Here is an 18,570-nt window from a genome sequence, read left to right as displayed (position 1 = left end):
TCTATCTGTCCCTCTCCTCGGCTGCGGCCCCCATGGCCGAAGGGGACATTTTGGGACACGTGCCTGAGGTCTCTCCAGGGCTCTCACGGCCCTGCCACGGCGCTCGGCCGCTGTCCCCTGCTCTCAGGTCTCTGTCCCTGCCCTCGGGGCTCTCTGTCCCTGCTGCCCACTGGGCGCGCCCAAATTGCCGCAGCGTCCCCGGGTCACCCGTGCCCTCAGCCAAGATGGCGGCCAGCCCATCCCGCCGCCCTGCGCCCCCCGCCCTGATCAAAGATGGCCGCCCCGTTCCCGCGGAGCCCCGCGCCCTCATTGCCCTCACCCAACATGGCTGCCCCGCCCGGCCCCCATTGGGCGGCTGGAGCGACGCCGGGGCGGCCATGTTGAGTGCGGCTGCATCCCGCCGTGCCGCGCGGGCGGCGCTGCCGGAAGCGGGCGCGGGGCCGGTGTTGACAACATGGCGGCCGCGGGCGCCGCCGCGGGAGGAAGAGGCGGAGGGAGCGGCGGCGGCGGGCGGGCGCAGCAGCCTCATTCATAGGAGCCGGCGCGCTGCCTTCCCTCCCTCCCGCCTTCCCCCGCCCCGGCGGCCGCCTCGCCCCCTCCCCGGCGCTATGTCCTTCTTCAGGCGGAAAGGTAGAGGGGCGGCGGGCGGGCGGCCGCCGGGCTCGTCCCCCGCGCGGCTGCCGGGCCCCGGCCCTGCCCCTCCGGGCATCGCCACCGTGCCCCGCGAGGACGCGCGGGCCCCGAGGAGCGGCCTCCCCGCCAATGACGGTCAGTGCCGGCGGCCGTGTCCTCCCGCGGGGTTGGGAGGGCTGGGGGGGCTCGGCTGCCGCCGGGGCTCTCCGGTGAGCGGCAGCGACCGCCGGCTGCGGCCCCCGGGCTGCCCGCGGCTCCGGACGGTGCCCGGGCGGGAGGGGGCTATAGCACCTCCCACGCTTCGAGCAGGGTTTGAGCCTCTGAGCCCTTTACAGATGATTCTTTGACAACGCTGATATACCCGGCTTTGTGAAAAATGTAATGGGCTGAGAATGTACGGCAGCAGCTGAAAATCTCCGTGGAAAAGGGGCCTCATCGCATTGAGCTCTTCGTGAAAGCCACAGGAATCATTGGCAGTGTATTCTGTAATAGATTTGTTAGGGAGGACAAGCTGGGAAATTCAGCGCTCCTGAAATATTTATAATACTCCAGCAGCATAAGTGGGTGCAGTTTAAGTGCTCTCTGGCAGAGCAGCGTTTTGAAGGCACTTTGTGCTCGTGCTGCAGGCAGAGCACTGCGCTCTCAACCCGCCCAGTTGTGGTTTGGGTGGTTTTTGTTGAAAGTGGCACCTTTTAGGAAGGACCCCTCGGGAAAGTTCTGTTTTCCTCGTGATGCTGTAGCTCAAGCAGTGCAACCACTGATCTGCTGCTGCAGCGCTGTCCTAAAGCCTCTCTGGGTTACTGAACACAAAATGCACATGCTGGGAGGCAAGAACGTGGTACCTGGGCTGATGTTGATGCTCTTGGCTCGCACATCCTCTGGATCTTGCTCAGCCAAAGCAGGAGCACTGAAAATGTCACTCTTTGAGGAGGTTAGCGCAGTAGTTGTGGGAGAAATGAGTCTAAACTTATGTTCTTATTAGCAGATCTGAAGACTCTGGAAGCCACTGTGGGCTTTGCAAGTGCCACAATCCTTTTTGAGCTGTTTATATGCAAAGGTTGGGCTGCAGAATAAAACTTTGATAATGGTTATAAACTCTTCAAAAAGAGCTCCTGCTGCTTAGTTGAGAATTGTGGAGCTGAGGTTCCATCCTGACTTGGGATCACAGGGACAAGGTTGGCTTGGGTGGAAACTTTCTCAGGGAGAAAGCCATGAAAGGTCTGATTATCTGAGAAGTGTAATTGAGGATCTGTGTTCCTTTGATTAAAGGATCTTTGGTCAGAGAGGCAAATCAGCACTAAATGCCCGAGAGAGACACTGTGAAGGAGAGGAGAAAAGCAACCTTTCATCTGAGCTGTGCATAAAGCACTGCTTGGTGTGATCTCTGTTTTTAGATTTGGCTTTTAGAGAAGATTTGAACTGAAGCTGTGAGGAAAGCAGCACATTAAGGCTTAGGATAAAACTCTGGCCACGTGCAGTCCAAAATCCTACAAACACTAGTGTTTCTGGGCTTTTTTAAGAGGATATTGCAGTGGGTAAAAAATTAAAACTAATTTTAAATTAAACCTTAGCAAGGATCATAAAGCAACTTACCTGTAGAAAAAACCGAGGGTGAAGTGTTTTTATAGCTTGGGCTTTAAAATAAAGGTCTGGCAGACTGAGGGTGGAAAATGGGTTAAGAAATCAAGGTATAACAGGTGAGCTGGGTGCTTGAGGGCAGGTTATGAAACTGCTGCCAGTGGAACAGCTCATCCCTGGGGGCATCTTGGGAATAATGTGGAGTCCCACAGCCTGGCTGACCTCAGCAGGTTCTCGTTGTTTTTTGTGCGCTGTTGACACACTGTGAACGCTTTCTGAGTTTGTTCAGAGCATTTCGAGATGTGAATTAAAACTCTGGAGCGTCACGTGCTGGTTTGGCACCCTTTGGAATGGGATTGGCCACTGGAAATCTCACCCTCAGTGCCCGTTCTGTGGTTCCTTCTGGTTTCACACAGGCACCCCACAGCATCCGCTCTCTGGGGGAAGTGAAAGTGAATTCATGCAGTGAAACTTCACTCTCTAAAATTTGGGCCTGTCCTGCATTGGAGCTGGTTTTGTCCCCTCCTGTTCCTGATGTCACTTGGTGCTCAGAGCTGCTGGGGACAGAAGCAGCCTGTGTGCAAAGGGTCGGGACACGACCCTGGAGTTGGTATTTCCAGTTGTAAGTAGGTATTTAGGGAGGAACTGAGTAGCTTGGGAAGAAGGAACAGAGGTATTTAAATTGAAAATAGGCTTATGGAGGGCTCTTGTGTGAAACCTAGGAATTACTGCTGAGAGCTAGGAACTGGTTTGATGGAATATTGGAGCGATCTGGGAAAGAGGAGAGTTGGCAGAGGATGGTTCAGTGTCCCTCGGCGATTTCTCTCCTGCCCATCAGCTCCAGTTATGTAAAGCTGGTTACTCTCGCTGCTCGCAGCTGCATCGGGCCGCGGGTCAGTGTGGAGAGGATCCGCCTCTTTTGATGGACACTTAACCCCCTGTGTCACAGACCGTGCTCCCTGGCAGCTGAGATTCTGGACCCTGAGTTGCCGATTTGCAGCGTTTGTGCTCGCAGGGGAGGCTGGCAGGCAGTGCTGCAGCCAGCGGGCCAGGGCAATTATGTAACCGGAGACCGGAGTTCCCCTTTAAAATATTTAACATCCTTAGCTGGGAAGAGGAAGGCTTTGGGTGAGTTTTTTTGTTGTGTTTCGTGATGTAAATGTGGGACTGTGCTGGGCTGTGCCTTGTGGTTGCCTTCGGAAGGGCTCCACAGCCGGTGCTCAGGGATGACCTATTTGTAGTAATAATCCTTGCCTGGAGCAGCCTCCCTGGTGGATCACATTCTCCAGTATCACCCCTGCATTTGTTTCTCTGCCATCCTGTTTATGTGCTGCTTGGGCTTCTTTATTTTTGTTTTGAACAGATATCCTCCTTCGCTTCCTTTAGGAGCTTCCTTTAAAAAATAGTAATGTTTTTAAAAAAATAAATCCTCAAAGCGCTTTTCTATCACAACTTTTCACACCGTTATCTCCACATCAGTTGCTCACCCGGGGTTTGATGATGGTTAAGCAGGACTATTGGTGAGAGAATGAACTCTTTGCAGGGAGTTTCCAGGGCATTTCTGTGGTATCCATCATGTGCGTGGAAGCAGCTCCACGGAGCCAGGGCCAGCCCTCATCTCCTCGGTGTTGGGTGCTGTGCTGCTCTTCCTGTAACGCGAGTGAGATGTTGTTTTTAGGTGATTTTTGGTTCACAGAGAGCACCTGCCGCTGCTCTACACTTGAAACACACGTTACCCACTCTCCCCAGTTCATGCTGTTTATTAAAGTCACCCTGAGTGCAGCCTTAATCCATAGACAGCAAACATCTTCCTCCAAGGAAATTTAACAGACGGTGTTTCATGAAACTTAATTAATGGATCATAAGGTTTTGCTTTTGAAAGTAAGTCAACAGAAAAACTTTGAAAGCCTCTGTCAGTTACTGGATGTGCAATTTAAATGAGAAATCACTTTTAACAAAATTATAGTTTCCATCTGCCTCTGAGACTTGCTGATGTTGGGAATTCTGTGTCCGTTCTCAGGTAAATGCCATTAGTGACCCAAAATAGCATTAACATTTTCCCTTGTATTTTACAGTGAAAGGCAAAGAACAAGAAAAGACCACAGATGTGAAAGCAATTAAAAGTAAGATCAAACTCTTGTCTGTAAATTCAGATCTCTGCCATCATCCACCATTTTTATCTTACCCAACAGGATCATTTCCTTACTCCTGAGCACACATCTGACCTGTGCATCAAACCCAAACCAAAACCAGAACTTAATTCAGTTTCTGGGTATTTATAGTAACTAATCTTTCCTCCTCATCTTGCTGAATCTGTAGGTGCAGAAGGTTATTAAGTTATGTCAGGCAGGAGCTTTAATTCAAAGTGATCTGGCAGTCCGGTCACCTTGCACGTGGTGATTGTTCCTTATCCACAACAAATTGCTCCTGAAGTTTCTTGCTCAGGTGCAGTGTCCTGTGGGGTTTGGAAAGTGCAGCTTCACAGTGTCTGGTTTGCAGGAGAAGCTGCGGATTTAACTTTGCTGGGGCTGAAGATGCAAATCCTGAAGGAGCCGTTCTGCTGCTGCTCTGTGTGGTGCAGAGGGCTTGCTGCTAAATCTCTTAGGAGAGGAGGAAAAAATCTTGGTGGAAAAGAGAATTATAAACTGTAGGGGAGCAAGTTTGCTTATCCTGTCAGGTTTTCTTGCAGGACTGAAAGGAGAGGAGGTAAATGCCAGAATCTGATCTGTTACTTTTATACCCTCAGACAAAATCTTGTTTCTGTACTTGGTAATGTGTTATCTGCACATCAAAAGAAAATTAGAGGTTTTTTTCACCTTGGTGGTGTGTCTTTCAAATCAAATGCAGGAAACAGTGAGCTGCATTCATTTCATAGCCACTTTCAGTGCAACTACCAGTATGGTGACCCTGAAAATAAAAATAAACTTGAAAATTTATAGTACTGCATGTTGTGAGGTGCTGCAGAGAGCACCTTTGTTTGACCCTTAGAGAGAGCAGAACATTTTTTTTCTCAAATGTCCCTAATATAAAATTAAATTTAAATCTAATTGACAAAAACCTGCAGCATTATGAGGAGTGTGGCTCTGGCTCTACACAAGTAACCTCCACCAAATTTTCCTACTGCTGCCATCCCTTGGCCTTGGAAAAAAGATATTTTCTCCATTCTTGCTGGCATGAAATACCTAGAGGCTTTGTAAGAAGCAGCAAGTGGAGTCTTGGTGTCCAATCCTGCACCTGCACAAACACTTGGCAATAATTTAAATGTTTCCATTGCTCCTGAGGTGTCTGTGCTTTGACATCTAAGTGTGAAATTGTCAACTGCTGTCATAAAATTGGGAATAAAAATAAAGTGATGCAGCATGGAAGTCATGAAGTGCAAGTTGCCTGGCACCTTGATGGAACACATCCCTGGGAGGTGCTGAGATAATCATCTGATGTGCTTTGTTTTTGAGTCAGAGGTGTAAGATGTCCCTGCACGACATTCTCATCTAGCACAGCTTCCTGAGAGCTTTGGAATCTGCTGTGAGCATGTCTGGGGGTTTTTTCAGCTTTGTCATCAGTTAACAATTAGCAGAATTTTGTGTGAGGAAGTTCTTATTTGTTCTTTTTGAGCTCCAGTAGCCACTTGTGTCCTGAAACAGCCAGAGAGGGTTAAGTTTATAACCTGGGTTTCATCATAGGTATTTCCTTACTGCTTCTTTTTTTTTTTTTTCTCTTGAAAGCAAGCAGAAGCAACAAAAATATTTTTGAGAAATAACTCTTTATTAAACCTCACAGATAGGTTTGTAGTGCAGGATTTTTAAACACATTTTAGCTTTCAATAAGGCATGGAAGTAGATTGGCAGGAGCATTGGAACTAAACTAAATTGTTGACAGAGTATAAAGTTGTCACAGTAGTGGTTATCAAGGAAGCAGGAAGACTCAGGAATATTTCACGTGTAAGTTTAGACGTGGCATCTCTTGATTTGCTGCCCAGTAAGGAAAACAGAGGTGGGTGGGAGTGAGTTCATTTTTGCATTAATAAAACTTGCGGTCTTTAATCAGATCAAAGATGACACACAGTGGTACAGTGAGGCTCTAGTGAGATTGACTCTTGCAAACTCCCTGGTACATTTTGGGGTGAGTAGCATTGGGCAATGTTTAGAAGAGTTTGTGCTTTAACAATTCCCATTTTGATTCCAGCTCCAATCCCAGTACATTCCCCTCAGAGAAGCACTAGGAATCATGCCTTGCTGGAGGCTGCAGGACCAAGCCATGTGGCCATCAATGCCATCTCTGCCAACATGGACTCCTTCTCCAGCAGCCGCACAGCCGCCCTCAAGAAGCAGCCAAGTCACATGGAAGCTGCTCACTTTGGAGATTTAGGTAAGGCTGTGATAACGTCAACTTTTCTTTTTGTTCTCTATATTCCTGGTGCACTCACCATCCCTTGGTTTTCAGGTAAACAAATAGGTGATAAAAGTGTGGCTGCTGTTATCTGTGCTAACCTGGGAGGGTTTTGAAGGAAGCAGATAATTCCTTTACTTTGTCATTACGTTGGCATTGCCTCTTCACAGTTGCATTCCTGGACGCTTTTGTATCCAAGCCCCGCATCCGCGGTACAGTATGGACTCACTCCCTTTCACGTTTTCCTTTAGGCAGATCGTGTCTGAACTACCAGGCTCAAGAGACCAAATCAAGCCTTTCCAAGACCCTTGAACAAGTCCTGCAGGACAGCGTAGCCCTCCCTTACTTCATCCAGTTCATGGAGCTGCGCAGGATGGAGCACTTGGTGAAATTTTGGTTAGAGGCCGAGAGCTTCCACTCTACCACCTGGTCCCGCATCCGCGCGCACAGCCTGAACACGGTGAAGCAGAGCTCGCTGGCAGAGCCGGTGTCCCCCTCCAAACAGCAGGAATTGGCCTCCTCTCCTCCTGCTGGGTGGCTGGAGGAGAGGCTGGAGGGCTCTGGCACAGCCCGGCCGCTCCGGCCCGAGCCCGACAGAACTGCGGGCAGCCAGAACCACGTGGGGCTGCCAGGGAGGGACAGCCGCAGCACCAGCGCCCTGCCTCTGAGGAAAACGGGCACGGGGACTCGCTCTCTTCCAGCTGATCAGCAAGAATCTTCCAGGCTTTCAGTATCAAATAGAAACAGCCCCTCCTCTGCACTAAAGGACTTGTCAGGAAAACTCATGAAAAGTAAGTGCCGTGTGTTCCCTTTGGTTGAAAAGGTGGGAAATGGGGAATGTTTCTGTGCAGGGAGCTGCCTCAGTTCTCAGGTTCTTAGCAAGCCCGATGTGATGTTGCAAGGCAGAAGGTTTTATGTATCACTGCTGTTAACTTGCTGCTGGTCAGTTTGAGCTATGTATTGTCTGACTTGTTTAAAAATAAAAAAGCTGTTGAAGAGACTTCAAAATCATTGTGTACTCGATGAGCATAGGTTGCCTCTGTTCTTCCACGTGTAATCATGAGAAATTAAGTGAACATTGCTATGTCCAGTTGTTCCCTCACCCATCTCACCCCACCTTAAAAGAATTGCAGAAAGTTTGGATAGTGGGGCTGAGAATGGGTAATTAACTTGCCATGGAAGGTAAATATCCTGTATTACGTAAAATTACCTAAGTAGTGATTGCAAGAGACTTGTGGAGATCTATGCGTGGAATGTACTGTTTTTGTTCTTGGATTTATTTGATAGAGTTCCTCCCCTTGTAACTGATTTCTTGTCATTTGGATTCCACCTCTTCAGAGGCTGCTGGAAGTAAGGATGAAATTAAAATATTTCCTTTTGGTAGCGAGCTACATGCACAGTAACTCTACGTGTTTCTCTACTTTGCATCTACTCAGTCCTCCCTCATTTGTGCAAGTCTGCAGGCAAAAAGGAAACACTTCTTTCTTCATATTGGTTCCTTTTGTTTGCCCAACTGTTTCCTCGTGTTGCATCCCTTTCTCTTGCTGTTTGTCTTTCTCATGTAGTTATTTGTCATGTGCCTCCACAATGTATAACCTCAGCCCCAAAGTCACTTAAACAAGGAAAATCATGTTTTAGTCATCAAAGCACCTCTGCTTTCTGATGTCTAAAAACAATTTGAAAACACAGGGTCCTTCTTGAAAAATCTGAAAAGAATTTGAGTGTAATTTTTTTCTCTCTTCCAGAGCAGAGTCCCAAGTCTCAAAAGATGATGTGTAAAGAACACAACTTGTTTGAGGCATCTCATTTTAAGATTTTTTTTCTAGTTATTCCTGTATAATGCAAGTGATTTCTCTGCGATGAGAGCTAAAAATTGGGAATTTCACTTGCCTGAAAGGTGTTGCTTCTGGGACTATGGTGTGCAGCTGAGGAAGTGGGTTCTGCCTTGTGTGGTGGTAGAGTAAATTTAAAGCTGTGTTGTTTTATTCCATCTTGGTCCATGCCGGTTTTGTTGTGACCTGGCTGGAGATCACACAGTCCCTGCAGCTGGTCAGGAGCAGAATATAAATATCCTGCAGTGGAAACATCACTGAAAATTAAACACCTGCTTTTCTGAAGAGCAAACATTTGTTACTCACTCATACCAAAGAATTCCAGATTTGATTCTGTGTTTCTTCCCACAGGTATAGAACGAGATGCAGTTAGTACTTTTACCAAATATATTTCTCCAGATGCTGCTAAACCAATCCCAATTACAGAAGCAATGAGAAATGACATAGTTGGTAAGAATGAATAACTGCTTCCTCATTTCAGAGCTGCCCTGTCCCCATAAAAATGTGTCTCTAATATGTCACACCCTTGTATTTATCTTTATTTTTATAAATTTTAAAGGCAGGTAAAAAGGTAGGAGATTACAAAATATCAGTGGGTCTGACCTTCAGCAGTGCTGTGAATATCCTCATGAAAACTTTCAGAGATTTTGCTTAAATTAGGGAAAGAATTTTTGGTTATGGAGGGGATCCAGGTATGAGTCTCAATCAAACACTTTAGCCATGTTATTATTATCTGGCCAGCTTTGAAAGCTCTTTGCTCAGTCAGAACCAGCTGATTCTGGTGGATTTGAACTGCAATTTTTCATTAACTAATCCTTGCTCTTGCCTTTGAGCTCCATCAGCCAAATTCATGTTAAAATTAACCTGGTCTTTCTTTGCAGCAAAGATCTGTGGGGAGGATGGCCAAGTGGATCCCAACTGCTTTGTTACAGCACAGTCCATCGTGTTCAGTGCAATGGAACAAGAGTAAGTTGATGCAGTGGTTTGGGTTCTTGTGTCTCTTGTCCTAAAGCTTGTTAAAAATGTTTATGGAGACATAACCATATCAGCACTTTTCTGTGCTGTCTTCTGTGTTTGGGGCTGCTCAGATCCCCTCCTCCAAATCCATTCTTGCTGAACTTGGCTGTTCACACTGTTGTGTTCTTTATCTCTTTCTTGTGCCGTTTACAAACCTGCCCTGTTTCTTGCTTGTTTTGCTTTTATCCAACCAAAAGTTATCAGAGTTCTGGGCAAGAGCTAATTGGTTCTGAGGGTGCCTTGGGTGCTGCTGACGCTGATGACTGATTGTCCCTGTCCCTGTGCAGGCACTTTAGTGAGTTTTTGCGGAGTCACCATTTCTGTAAATACCAGATCGAGGTGCTGACCAGTGGGACTGTGTATCTGGCTGACATTCTGTTCTGTGAGTCAGCCCTGTTCTACTTCTCTGAGGTGAGTATCAATGTTTGGGTTTGATTTTAGATCCCTTTCTAGCAGATGAATCTGTTCATTCCTTGATGGGTTTAGGTTGGATATTGGGAAGGAATTGTTCCCTGTGAGGGTGGGAGGCGCTGGCACAGGGTGCACAGAGAAGCTGTGGCTGCTCCATCCCTGGAAGTGTCCAAGGCCAGGTTGGATGAGGCTTGGAGCAGCCTGGGATAGTGAAAGGTGTCCCTACCCGTGGCAGGAGGCTGGAACTGGATCATTTTTAAGGTCCCATTCTACCCAAACAATTCTGTAATTCTGTGATTCTAAATATAATAAAAAAACCAAGGTGTATTTTTTCTGAGAGAAAATGCCTTGAACTTTTTCCCGCCCCCACACAGAACTAATTCAAATGTTCAGACCTGTCCATGGTGTTGTGGAATGAGTATTTGTGATTCCCTCTCCAGTTAGTGAGTGCTTCTCAGAGTCTCTTTGCTTTGTAGAAGCTTTGTCATTGTCATCTTGATCTTCACATCATAGTGTAGAAGCCTGAAGTGTTATTACAGATAACAAATCATAACCGGTGCTATGTGGAGAGGGCACCTTTAGTGATGTGATAAGGTAAATAAAAGATTTCCGTTTCAGGCTCCTGCACCTTTAAGGAATCAGCTCTTGACATACTTGTCCTGACAGTCTGACAAGCTGATGTAGTTTGAAACTGCAGCTTGGGAAGCTGAGACAATGTGCTGAGCTCAGTGTAAGCTAAATGTAGCATGAAAATGGTGTTTCCTGTCCTAGGATGAGACAAATAGTTTTTTGGAAACTAAGTGTGAATAAGTACAGAAAAGAAATGTCAGAAGTTCCTTTTTTTTTTTTTTTCCTTCCTCCAAGCAAGCTGAATCTGTCTGAAACAGAAATTCAAAATATTGTGCCTTGTGACAATTTTTTCATGGCCTATGTTTCTTGTTCTAAATGGGAAGAAGGAAGTTAGAAAATTATTAAAAGTTTCTTGCTAGAATGTCTTTAATCCGCTCTTTTTCTGATTTCCCTTCCAGTACATGGAGAAGGAAGATGCAGTTAATGTCTTGCAGTTCTGGTTGGCAGCAGATAACTTCCAGTCTCAGCTTGCTGCCAAAAAAGGCCAGTATGATGGGCAAGAAGCACAGAACGATGCCATGATTTTGTATGACAAGTGAGGGAGTTCAACAATCCTTTGTTTCTGTACTTGTGGTTTTGTGCTGTGCAGCTTCTCTGAACTCTTGTGCTGTTCTGCTGAGGTGCATTTTACCAAGGTGGCTTTTGATGTGTTTGCACACGTGAATTTTTCAAATTTTTTGATGTGCGTGAGGAGAAATCCTTACAAGGATTCCATTCTTACACATAATTCAGGATTTTCAGTGCTTGATTGCTTGAGTTTGTTTGGTTGGGAAATAACAAAGCTGATTGACATTTGAAAATGGGAGATACATTTGAAAATGTATCTGCTCTTAGGCTTGAATCTGCAATTTAAGCCTAATAGCACATAGAGCGCTGCGGAAAAACCTTGGTGTGCAGATACTGTTATCCACATGAAGTAGGCTGTGCAAACTGTTCTCACACATAATAAAAGCCAACTAGTGCTTGTTCTTAGTATTGTGAAATATTTCCTTTTTTTTTTTAAGGAAGTAATCAGATCCTTTTTAATAGCAGACTTTTAGGAGAGGAACTTCTTGTCTTTTGTGCTTCACTTCAGCAATAAGATAGCTGGGAGACAGACAGCACAACTGCTTCCAGGAAATGTTTGTTCTTAAGCTTAAGTGTGAGGCTCTACCACAGCTTGAGTGGGGAGGAATAATTCCAGGGGAGGAAATAATAATTGGAGAGGAAGCAAATGCTTCACTCAGAAGTTCATCAATCATTCCCCCATCCTTAAACCGTTTGCAAGGGTGTGAGCAGTGGAGCCAATGCTGCTTTGGAGTTCTGGGTGTTTCCTGCTCCATCCTGTTTTCCATTCCCTGTTTTTGATCTGTGTTTCAGGGCAGGGCTCTCAGAACCATTTCTGGAGGGACTGGGGGGATGTCTCACCTGTAGTCAGTGGGGGCCAGGTGTGTGCAGGTTTTTGCAGTGTCTGGGGCACAGGTGAGCACCGAGCACCTGCAGAGGTTTGCAAATCCTGTTTGTGTTGTTTCCTTGCCCTGCCCCAGGTACTTCTCCCTGCAGGCCACGCATCCTCTGGGGTTTGATGACTCTGTGAGGCTGGAGATTGAATCCAACATCTGCAGGGAGGGGGGGCCTCTCCCCAACTGCTTCACCACTCCCTTAAGGCAGGCGTGGACAACCATGGAGACGGTGAGATCCTTCTTCAGAGCGGGGTGCAGGCTTAGTGAAAGCGATGTGCAGGTTCCATAGTGTGCCCCTGGTTTGTCCTGTTCCTTTACTGACTTCCTGGTTACCTGGATAATAGAACAGCTTCAGGAAAATCTGCCAGACTCTTTTTCCCCAGCCTGATTTGAAGATACCACCCACTGGCTGCTGTTAATGCTCTGTGAAATGTTTGTCTCGGGTGATTATTGCAGTTTAATGGAAGTAACAGAATTTCCTCCCATATGAATTGCTATCAACAGCTTATTTTATATCTTTAGAAAATTTTCCTTACTCTTAGTAGGAGTTGTTTGCAAGTCTAATACGAGTGCTGTGGTTAATAATGTAACTCTGGGATACCCAGATACCAGAAATGAATGTTTTGATTCTGAAGCTGCAGAAAATCGTGAACAGTGAAACAGAATAACTGTAAAGCCTGTTGGGCTGTCAAGCTTAAGTTTCTAGAGGGGGAAAAAAACCCCTGAACTTCAATTCCAGTTACTGAGGGATTTGATTAATTGGCAGTTGGATTTGTTCATTTTGCAGGAGGATTAAAACTTAAAGCAATGCAGTTGCTAATCCACAATAATTCCATGCATGGCTGCTTTTACTTGTGTTCCATCTACACAAGGACTGAGATGTTTGTGTGCTCTTCTCTAACTATGCAGACCAGCCTTGATTAAAGAGGACTTTTTCTATCTCTCAGGTTTTCCTACCTGGTTTCTTGTCCAGCAACCTTTACTACAAATACTTGAATGACCTCATCCATTCAGTACGAGGAGATGAATTCCCAGGAGGGAACATTGCACTGAATATTCATGGCCCTGGTAGCTCTCCTGACAGTGATTCCATGGGGAGCACGGATGGCTCTGCCTCCCAGGTACCAATTTGGGTTTTCTGTATCAATATCCAAGTTTTTACCCTGTAAAGAAACACCATTCCACTTTCATTTGAAACCTGTGTTGTGTTAGGATGTGTTTAATCTACCTGCAGCTCAGTTCTGTCAGAAGTGTCTCTGCTGTTTGTTGTACCCAAAACCTTGTGCTGCTGTTATTTCCTTACATCAGTGATGTCTTTATTAAGCTGCTAGTATTACTGAAGACTTTTTCATTATGCCATAATATCTAAGAGTGCTTGTTATTAGAAATAACATTATTTTGTCAATACCGCAGTTACAACTTCAGGTGAAAATTGATTCTTTTTGATATGCTATCAAGTTTAAATATAAACATGCGAGTTTTGTGTGCTCAGTTCTTTCAAAGTGCCAGATCTTCTGTCCTGAAGAGTAAATTATTTTCAGAGCTGAAGGCATCACTCTGCTCAAACACAGAGCAGATTCTAGCTAACCTCTAACCAGAGCAGCTTGGAAACTGCAAGCCCAGCTGAGAGCAGAAGAGCCAAGAGAGAGCTGCTTTTATTGAACTCTGCAGGGCTGCCCTGAGCTTCAAATCCAGTATCCACACCAATGTTAGTCATCTCCTGGCTTTCCAGCAACTTGGAAGCTGTACTACCTGCTTGTACTATTTTTAAACCTCCTAATTTGCAAGGAGGGAATATTCCTCCCATAGCTGTGAAGTGGGGAATAAAATCTGTGTTCTTGAAGCCTCCTGCTGCTAGATCCTCCGAGCAGGAGGAACTGCTGGTAATTGGCTGGGCAATTTAGGAAATGAGGTGCTGCTTTCTGTGGTGTGCATTCCTGCTTGTCTGAATAGGAGAATCTCTGGGCCTCTGCATATTTTTGCATAAAGAGCAGCAGGAAAGGAGCTGCCATTGGTGTTCCTGTTCCATGCTGAGGCAATAAAAGATCGCTGTGTGTTGTGCCCTCCCTGCTGTTGCACTGATGTTTCCTTTTTTTTCCATAATCTTATATAAATACTCCAGGCCAGAAGATAAATGTTTGTTCTTTGTGCATGGGGGAGGCATCTGTGTTTGGGAATTGCTTACCAAGAGAAGGAGAGGGATGTTCCAGCCTCACAACAAATGATTTGCCAGCACACACGGATCTGTTGAGCTGATAATGCTCAGGCAGCAGCGTGTGCTGACCTGGGCTTTGTGTCTTTGGCTCTGTCCACAGAACTTTATCATCCTCTGCTAAAAACAATGTCCTATGAGTTGGGAATTCAAGGCTGTGTAGACACACTAGTTCTTTTATACTCTTGCTTAGAGACTTCATGGAGTTTTAGCTGTGTTAAAAGCACTAAAATTGCAGTTTTGTTAAGAAGCTGTTAGTTGTCTGCATTGGGCACTAATACTTAGAATTTTTATTTGTAGTCCAATGTCAAAAAGGCTAATGTTAAAATCCTGAAAAATTTTGATGAAGCAATAATTGTAGATGCTGCAAGTCTGGATCCAGAATCTTTGTATCAACGAACATATGCAGGGTAAGGTTCATTTCAGTGTATTGTTTCCTTTCTGGTTACATGTTTCACCTCTGTTTCATTTTTGCTGTGTCCTCCTGCATGGAGAATAAATGCAAGATCTTAGTCCATGTCTTAATATTTGACACTAAATTAATTTTAATAGTGTGATATAACACCCAGTGAATGTTTCTTTGACCAAAATGGCAGCCAGGAAAGTATTTCTAATTGGTTTTTCTCTTCCTCTTAGTTATTGTTCCTCTTTGATTCCAAAATATAGCCAAGTATATAGTCAAATACAGCTTTCCATAATGCCAGAGTTCTTTTGATCACCCATATAGTCCTTCACTCCTCTCCTCAGGAAGATGACATTTGGAAGAGTCAGTGACCTGGGACAGTTCATCAGAGAATCTGAACCAGAGCCTGATGTCAAAAAATCAAAAGGTTTGCTTTGCTCTTTCTCTCCATTTCTGTAAACATCTGCAGAGCTGCTCTCTTCCCTGCTGGAGTTAAGATAGGCAAAATGGTTGACTCTTTCCAGATCTGTTTTAAGCCAAATAGAGATGCTGTGGGGGATTGGCCTGTACTGAGGCAAAACCCATCTCTGGCCCAGTTTCCTATCCAAATTCTGCTTTTCTGGTCCAGCTGGACTCCGGGGAGCATGAGCAGCCTGTGGGAGTTGGAGCTGTCGATGGAACCTGGCAGGGATGGAAGCGTCAGCAGCTGAGCTGATGATCAAACCTTCAAAGCTTTGGTCTTGAGATGCAAAAGAACTGCAGCTCTCCACACGCTTCCCACCCAGGCTGGGACCTGCTGCTGGTGCTGCTTTTCAGTATTGGGAAAGGCTCAGTGTCCAAATGGCCATGTCCTGAATGCCAGCAGAGCAAACCCTTCAGGAGGGTGACAGGAATCAGCTCTGTACCTCACTTTGCTGACATACCTTGCTTGCTTTTTTATCTCAACCAGGGTCCATGTTTTCACAAGCAATGAAGAAATGGGTTCAAGGAAATACAGATGAGGTGTGTTCCCTTTCATGTTCTTCTTGTGATGTCACACTTCAGAGAAACGAAGCGTTGATGTTCTTAATCCTGGCTGTTATCTCTGAGTGTCTCTTTGCTGCACCAAGAACAGGGAGAGTCTGTGTGCTAAATATAATTTGATTGCATGTATGTGTGAAATTAGTTTGCTCTTTGCCAGTGCTTGCTGGTTGAACTAATTAAGTGTGTGCTTGCAGTCAGGGTTTTTCTTATTGTGGTTTTATAGATCTTTAAGTAGGGGTGGAAGTGCTGTTTGATTTTTATGGTGAAGTGACCACTGCACATGGATTCCAGGCTGCATTTTTACCCCTCTGAAGGGCTTGGACAAATGCCCAAGAGATAAATCTAAAATCTCCACTAACTCTCTTGGAAATTGCCTCAAGCCTTGAGTACAATAACTGAAGTTAACACTGTGCTTGGAAGCCAGCTGCATTTCCATCGAGGGAGGATATGTTCATACAGGTTGTGGAGTCGTGAAGGTTGCCCTGACTCCAAGGCTGTGCTGAGAGCACTGTGTTTTTCTTTCTTGTAAGCACCTGAAGCTATCTGTGTTTTGGGCTGTGTTTTGCAGGCTCAAGAAGAGATGGCTTGGAGGATAGCAAAGATGATTGTCAACGACGTCATGCAGCAGGCGCAGTGTGAGCAGCCTTTGGAGATCACCAAGGTAAGGGGTGGAAAGGCTGCTGTCTTCATCTGGCTCCAGCCAGGCTGTGGGAGGAGCAGAGCTCTCACTTGCCTTCCTCCTGTGGCTGAAACCCACGCTGGTAAATGTTCAAACCAGCAGAGCATGAGAGGAAGAAACAAAGGTTGGAAGTGTTTCGGCCTACGTGTGATGTAGGAATTTCTTAACAGATGCCTGTGCTGGTTTTCTTGTGCAAGCTTTAGACTTGTCTTAGTTTGAGTCTACAAACTGCCTAATTAGTTAAAAGTTAGTTATCTGTGCTGCAGGATGAAGTGTTAATTCCTTTCTTGATCTCACATTTGCTGTGTCCTCTTAGTCACTAGTGATATTTCTGCTTGAAGTGTCAGTAAAACTCAACAGCTGTGAATTTGTCTCTTTGGGTGTACTCACACCATTCTGTCTCCAGACTTTAAAAGACACAGTAACCCTTTCTATAGGTTTGTGTGTTGTTGCTTAGTGGCTGTGTTGCTGTACAGCCCATGCATTCTCTGTCTAAAAACCCCCAGTTCTGAGGTAGCAGTTGGATTTTGTGAAATAATTGGTGACAGCAGCTTACCAAGTTAATGTCTGGTACTTCTGACTTTCAGGCGTGTGAGTTTCTAAAAATTAACTTGCATTATGTTCAGTTATTGAAGGTAAATGTGCCAAAGCCCAGTTATTTGATCCGAATGGGTGGATCCATAGTTTCACTGTGTGTTTTCTTTCTAATAGAGCAGTAACATTTAAGTGACTTGTATAATGATTTCACTTAATAGCTTGGCTGCAACTGATACAATTCCAGTCTGCCTGAATGAAAAGGTCACTTAGCACAGTATTTAGAAATCTCAAATGGCTGCAGATGTTCTGGATTCAATTAAGCAAGTAATCAAAAGGTTGAGTGTGTTTGGATTAGGTTTGGGGCTTTTTCTCCTCCAAACTCAAACAAACCTGGCTTCAACATTTTTAAACACAAAATGTCTTTCTATTGAACAATTACCTTGCATGTTTTAGGGTAAAATGAACTGTTTTTCCCTTTTCCAGCTATGATTTTAGAAACTGCTGGACAGGAAATCTGGTTTTCCACTTTGAGAACGAATGAACTTTCCCTATTGGTGGATTCTTTAACACAGCCAAGAAAAACAAAGCACTGTTACTCCAACCGCTGAAATCTCCCTCATTTCTAAGGGAGAATGAAAAAGAAGCAATCCTGGACCTCCACTGTAGAGAGTGAAGAAACACTTTTCCCTGGTGTGTGTGGCATTCACAGTAATGATGGTTCGGATATGAAGATGCAGTTTACAAATGTGTCACTGAGAAACTGTGGTTGACTTCACAAATACTTGACCTTGTCTCAAAAAAAAGACTTTTAAGCAAAATATCTGGAATGGGCCACAACAGAGGGGAAGGTTTTGCTGTAGTTTCTAGTTCTACTGCTTGTAATTTTTAAACACAGAATTGGAAGGGCTGTGAGGCGAATCCATTGGCAGTGAATGGCCTGGAAAGTTCTAAGTTTAATTTCCCGTTACTTGAAATAGATGCGTATTCAACTGTAAGATAAATGTATTTTACTCCATAACTGCATTAACTCTGAAGGCAGTGTAGAAGGGTCAGGAACTCCTCCCTGTTGAGCTCCTACACCTGCACACACACACACCCCTTCCCTGCTTCCACCACGGAGCAGATCCAAGGCTGGTCCTGCAGCCCCTCTGCTCCCACCTTCCGAGCAGGTTGGACCCTGCAGGCTGCTCCACTTCCTGTCCTCACCATCCCACGAGCGAGGAAAAAAGAAATTGCTGCCACTCTCCACCGCTTGTTGTCCTCCACCCATCTAATTCCAGATGTTTGGTTTACAAAGAAAAACGATTTTTAATGACCTCTGGCCTTCCTCCTGACACACTCAACACTTACCATGTTACACAGCACTTCTTTTTTTTCCCCCAGCAGATTGATTTTGCAGGGTAGCAGAAGTACTCAGTGTCTCACTGTTACGTTACTGCTGCATTTTTAGTATATGACACTTTTATTTTGGGTATTTTTTTTTTTTTTTTAACTCTAATGATTGCTTTTTTCCTCAGACTTGTGCAAAGAAATCACTATGCGAAGAACTCAAATCATTTCCAATGTTCAGAATATCTTGATTGACTAGAAAGTGTTATTCTGTTGCAATATTTGATTGTATAGAGACACTGTATTGTTATGAAAAAGCAAAAAAGGCTGTGTATAGGTTTTTGGTACTATGTACCACCTCTTATTTCTCTCATACCCAAGCGTTCATGTACTTAAAACATACTATATTTAATTGTGTTTTGATTTAAAATATATAAATATTAAAATTTGTGTCGATT

At 45.0% G+C, this 18,570-nt stretch overlaps 1 protein-coding gene across 4 annotated transcripts; it reads left to right on the top strand.

Annotated features, from left to right (window-relative positions):
- Positions 1-542: 542 nt before the first annotated feature.
- Positions 543-18,561, top strand: AKAP10 (A-kinase anchoring protein 10). 4 transcript variants are annotated; one of them, XM_058422960.1, is made up of 15 exons: positions 543-768; positions 4,287-4,334; positions 6,394-6,576; positions 6,849-7,388; positions 8,781-8,879; positions 9,311-9,395; positions 9,734-9,857; positions 10,886-11,022; positions 12,014-12,158; positions 12,877-13,050; positions 14,442-14,551; positions 14,889-14,971; positions 15,494-15,546; positions 16,136-16,228; positions 17,267-18,561. In XM_058422960.1, the coding sequence occupies exons 1-15, from the start codon at positions 609-611 to the stop codon at positions 17,270-17,272; spliced, it is 2,040 nt and encodes a 679-aa protein (XP_058278943.1). In that variant the 5' UTR covers positions 543-608; the 3' UTR covers positions 17,273-18,561. The 4 variants fall into 4 exon arrangements, with proteins under 4 accessions (XP_058278943.1, XP_039938036.2, XP_039938032.1 ...); XM_040082102.2 differs by lacking the exon at positions 17,267-18,561 and having other exon boundaries at positions 16,136-16,470; XM_040082101.1 differs by lacking the exons at positions 543-768; positions 17,267-18,561 and adding an exon at positions 3,154-3,339 and having other exon boundaries at positions 16,136-16,470.
- Positions 18,562-18,570: the final 9 nt, after the last annotated feature.

Source organism: Hirundo rustica, chromosome 19, assembly GCF_015227805.2.
Source record: "Hirundo rustica isolate bHirRus1 chromosome 19, bHirRus1.pri.v3, whole genome shotgun sequence".
In the NCBI taxonomy this organism is placed as follows: Eukaryota; Metazoa; Chordata; class Aves; order Passeriformes; family Hirundinidae; genus Hirundo; species Hirundo rustica.
Note: the sequence above shows the minus strand (reverse complement) of the source record. Positions and strands in the feature narration are given on the sequence as shown.

What these genes read in the sequence shown, in the direction of transcription:
- AKAP10 (XM_040082102.2), top strand. Translation starts at nt 609, where the DNA reads ATGTCCTTCTTCAGGCGGAAAGGTAGAGGGGCGGCGGGCGGGCGGCCG. An exon ending in TTCAGTGCAATGGAACAAGA is followed by an intron (nt 9,396 to 9,733) that starts GTAAGTTGATGC and finishes GTCCCTGTGCAG; the next exon opens with GCACTTTAGTGAGTTTTTGC. An exon ending in GCCATGATTTTGTATGACAA is followed by an intron (nt 11,023 to 12,013) that starts GTGAGGGAGTTC and finishes GCCCTGCCCCAG; the next exon opens with GTACTTCTCCCTGCAGGCCA.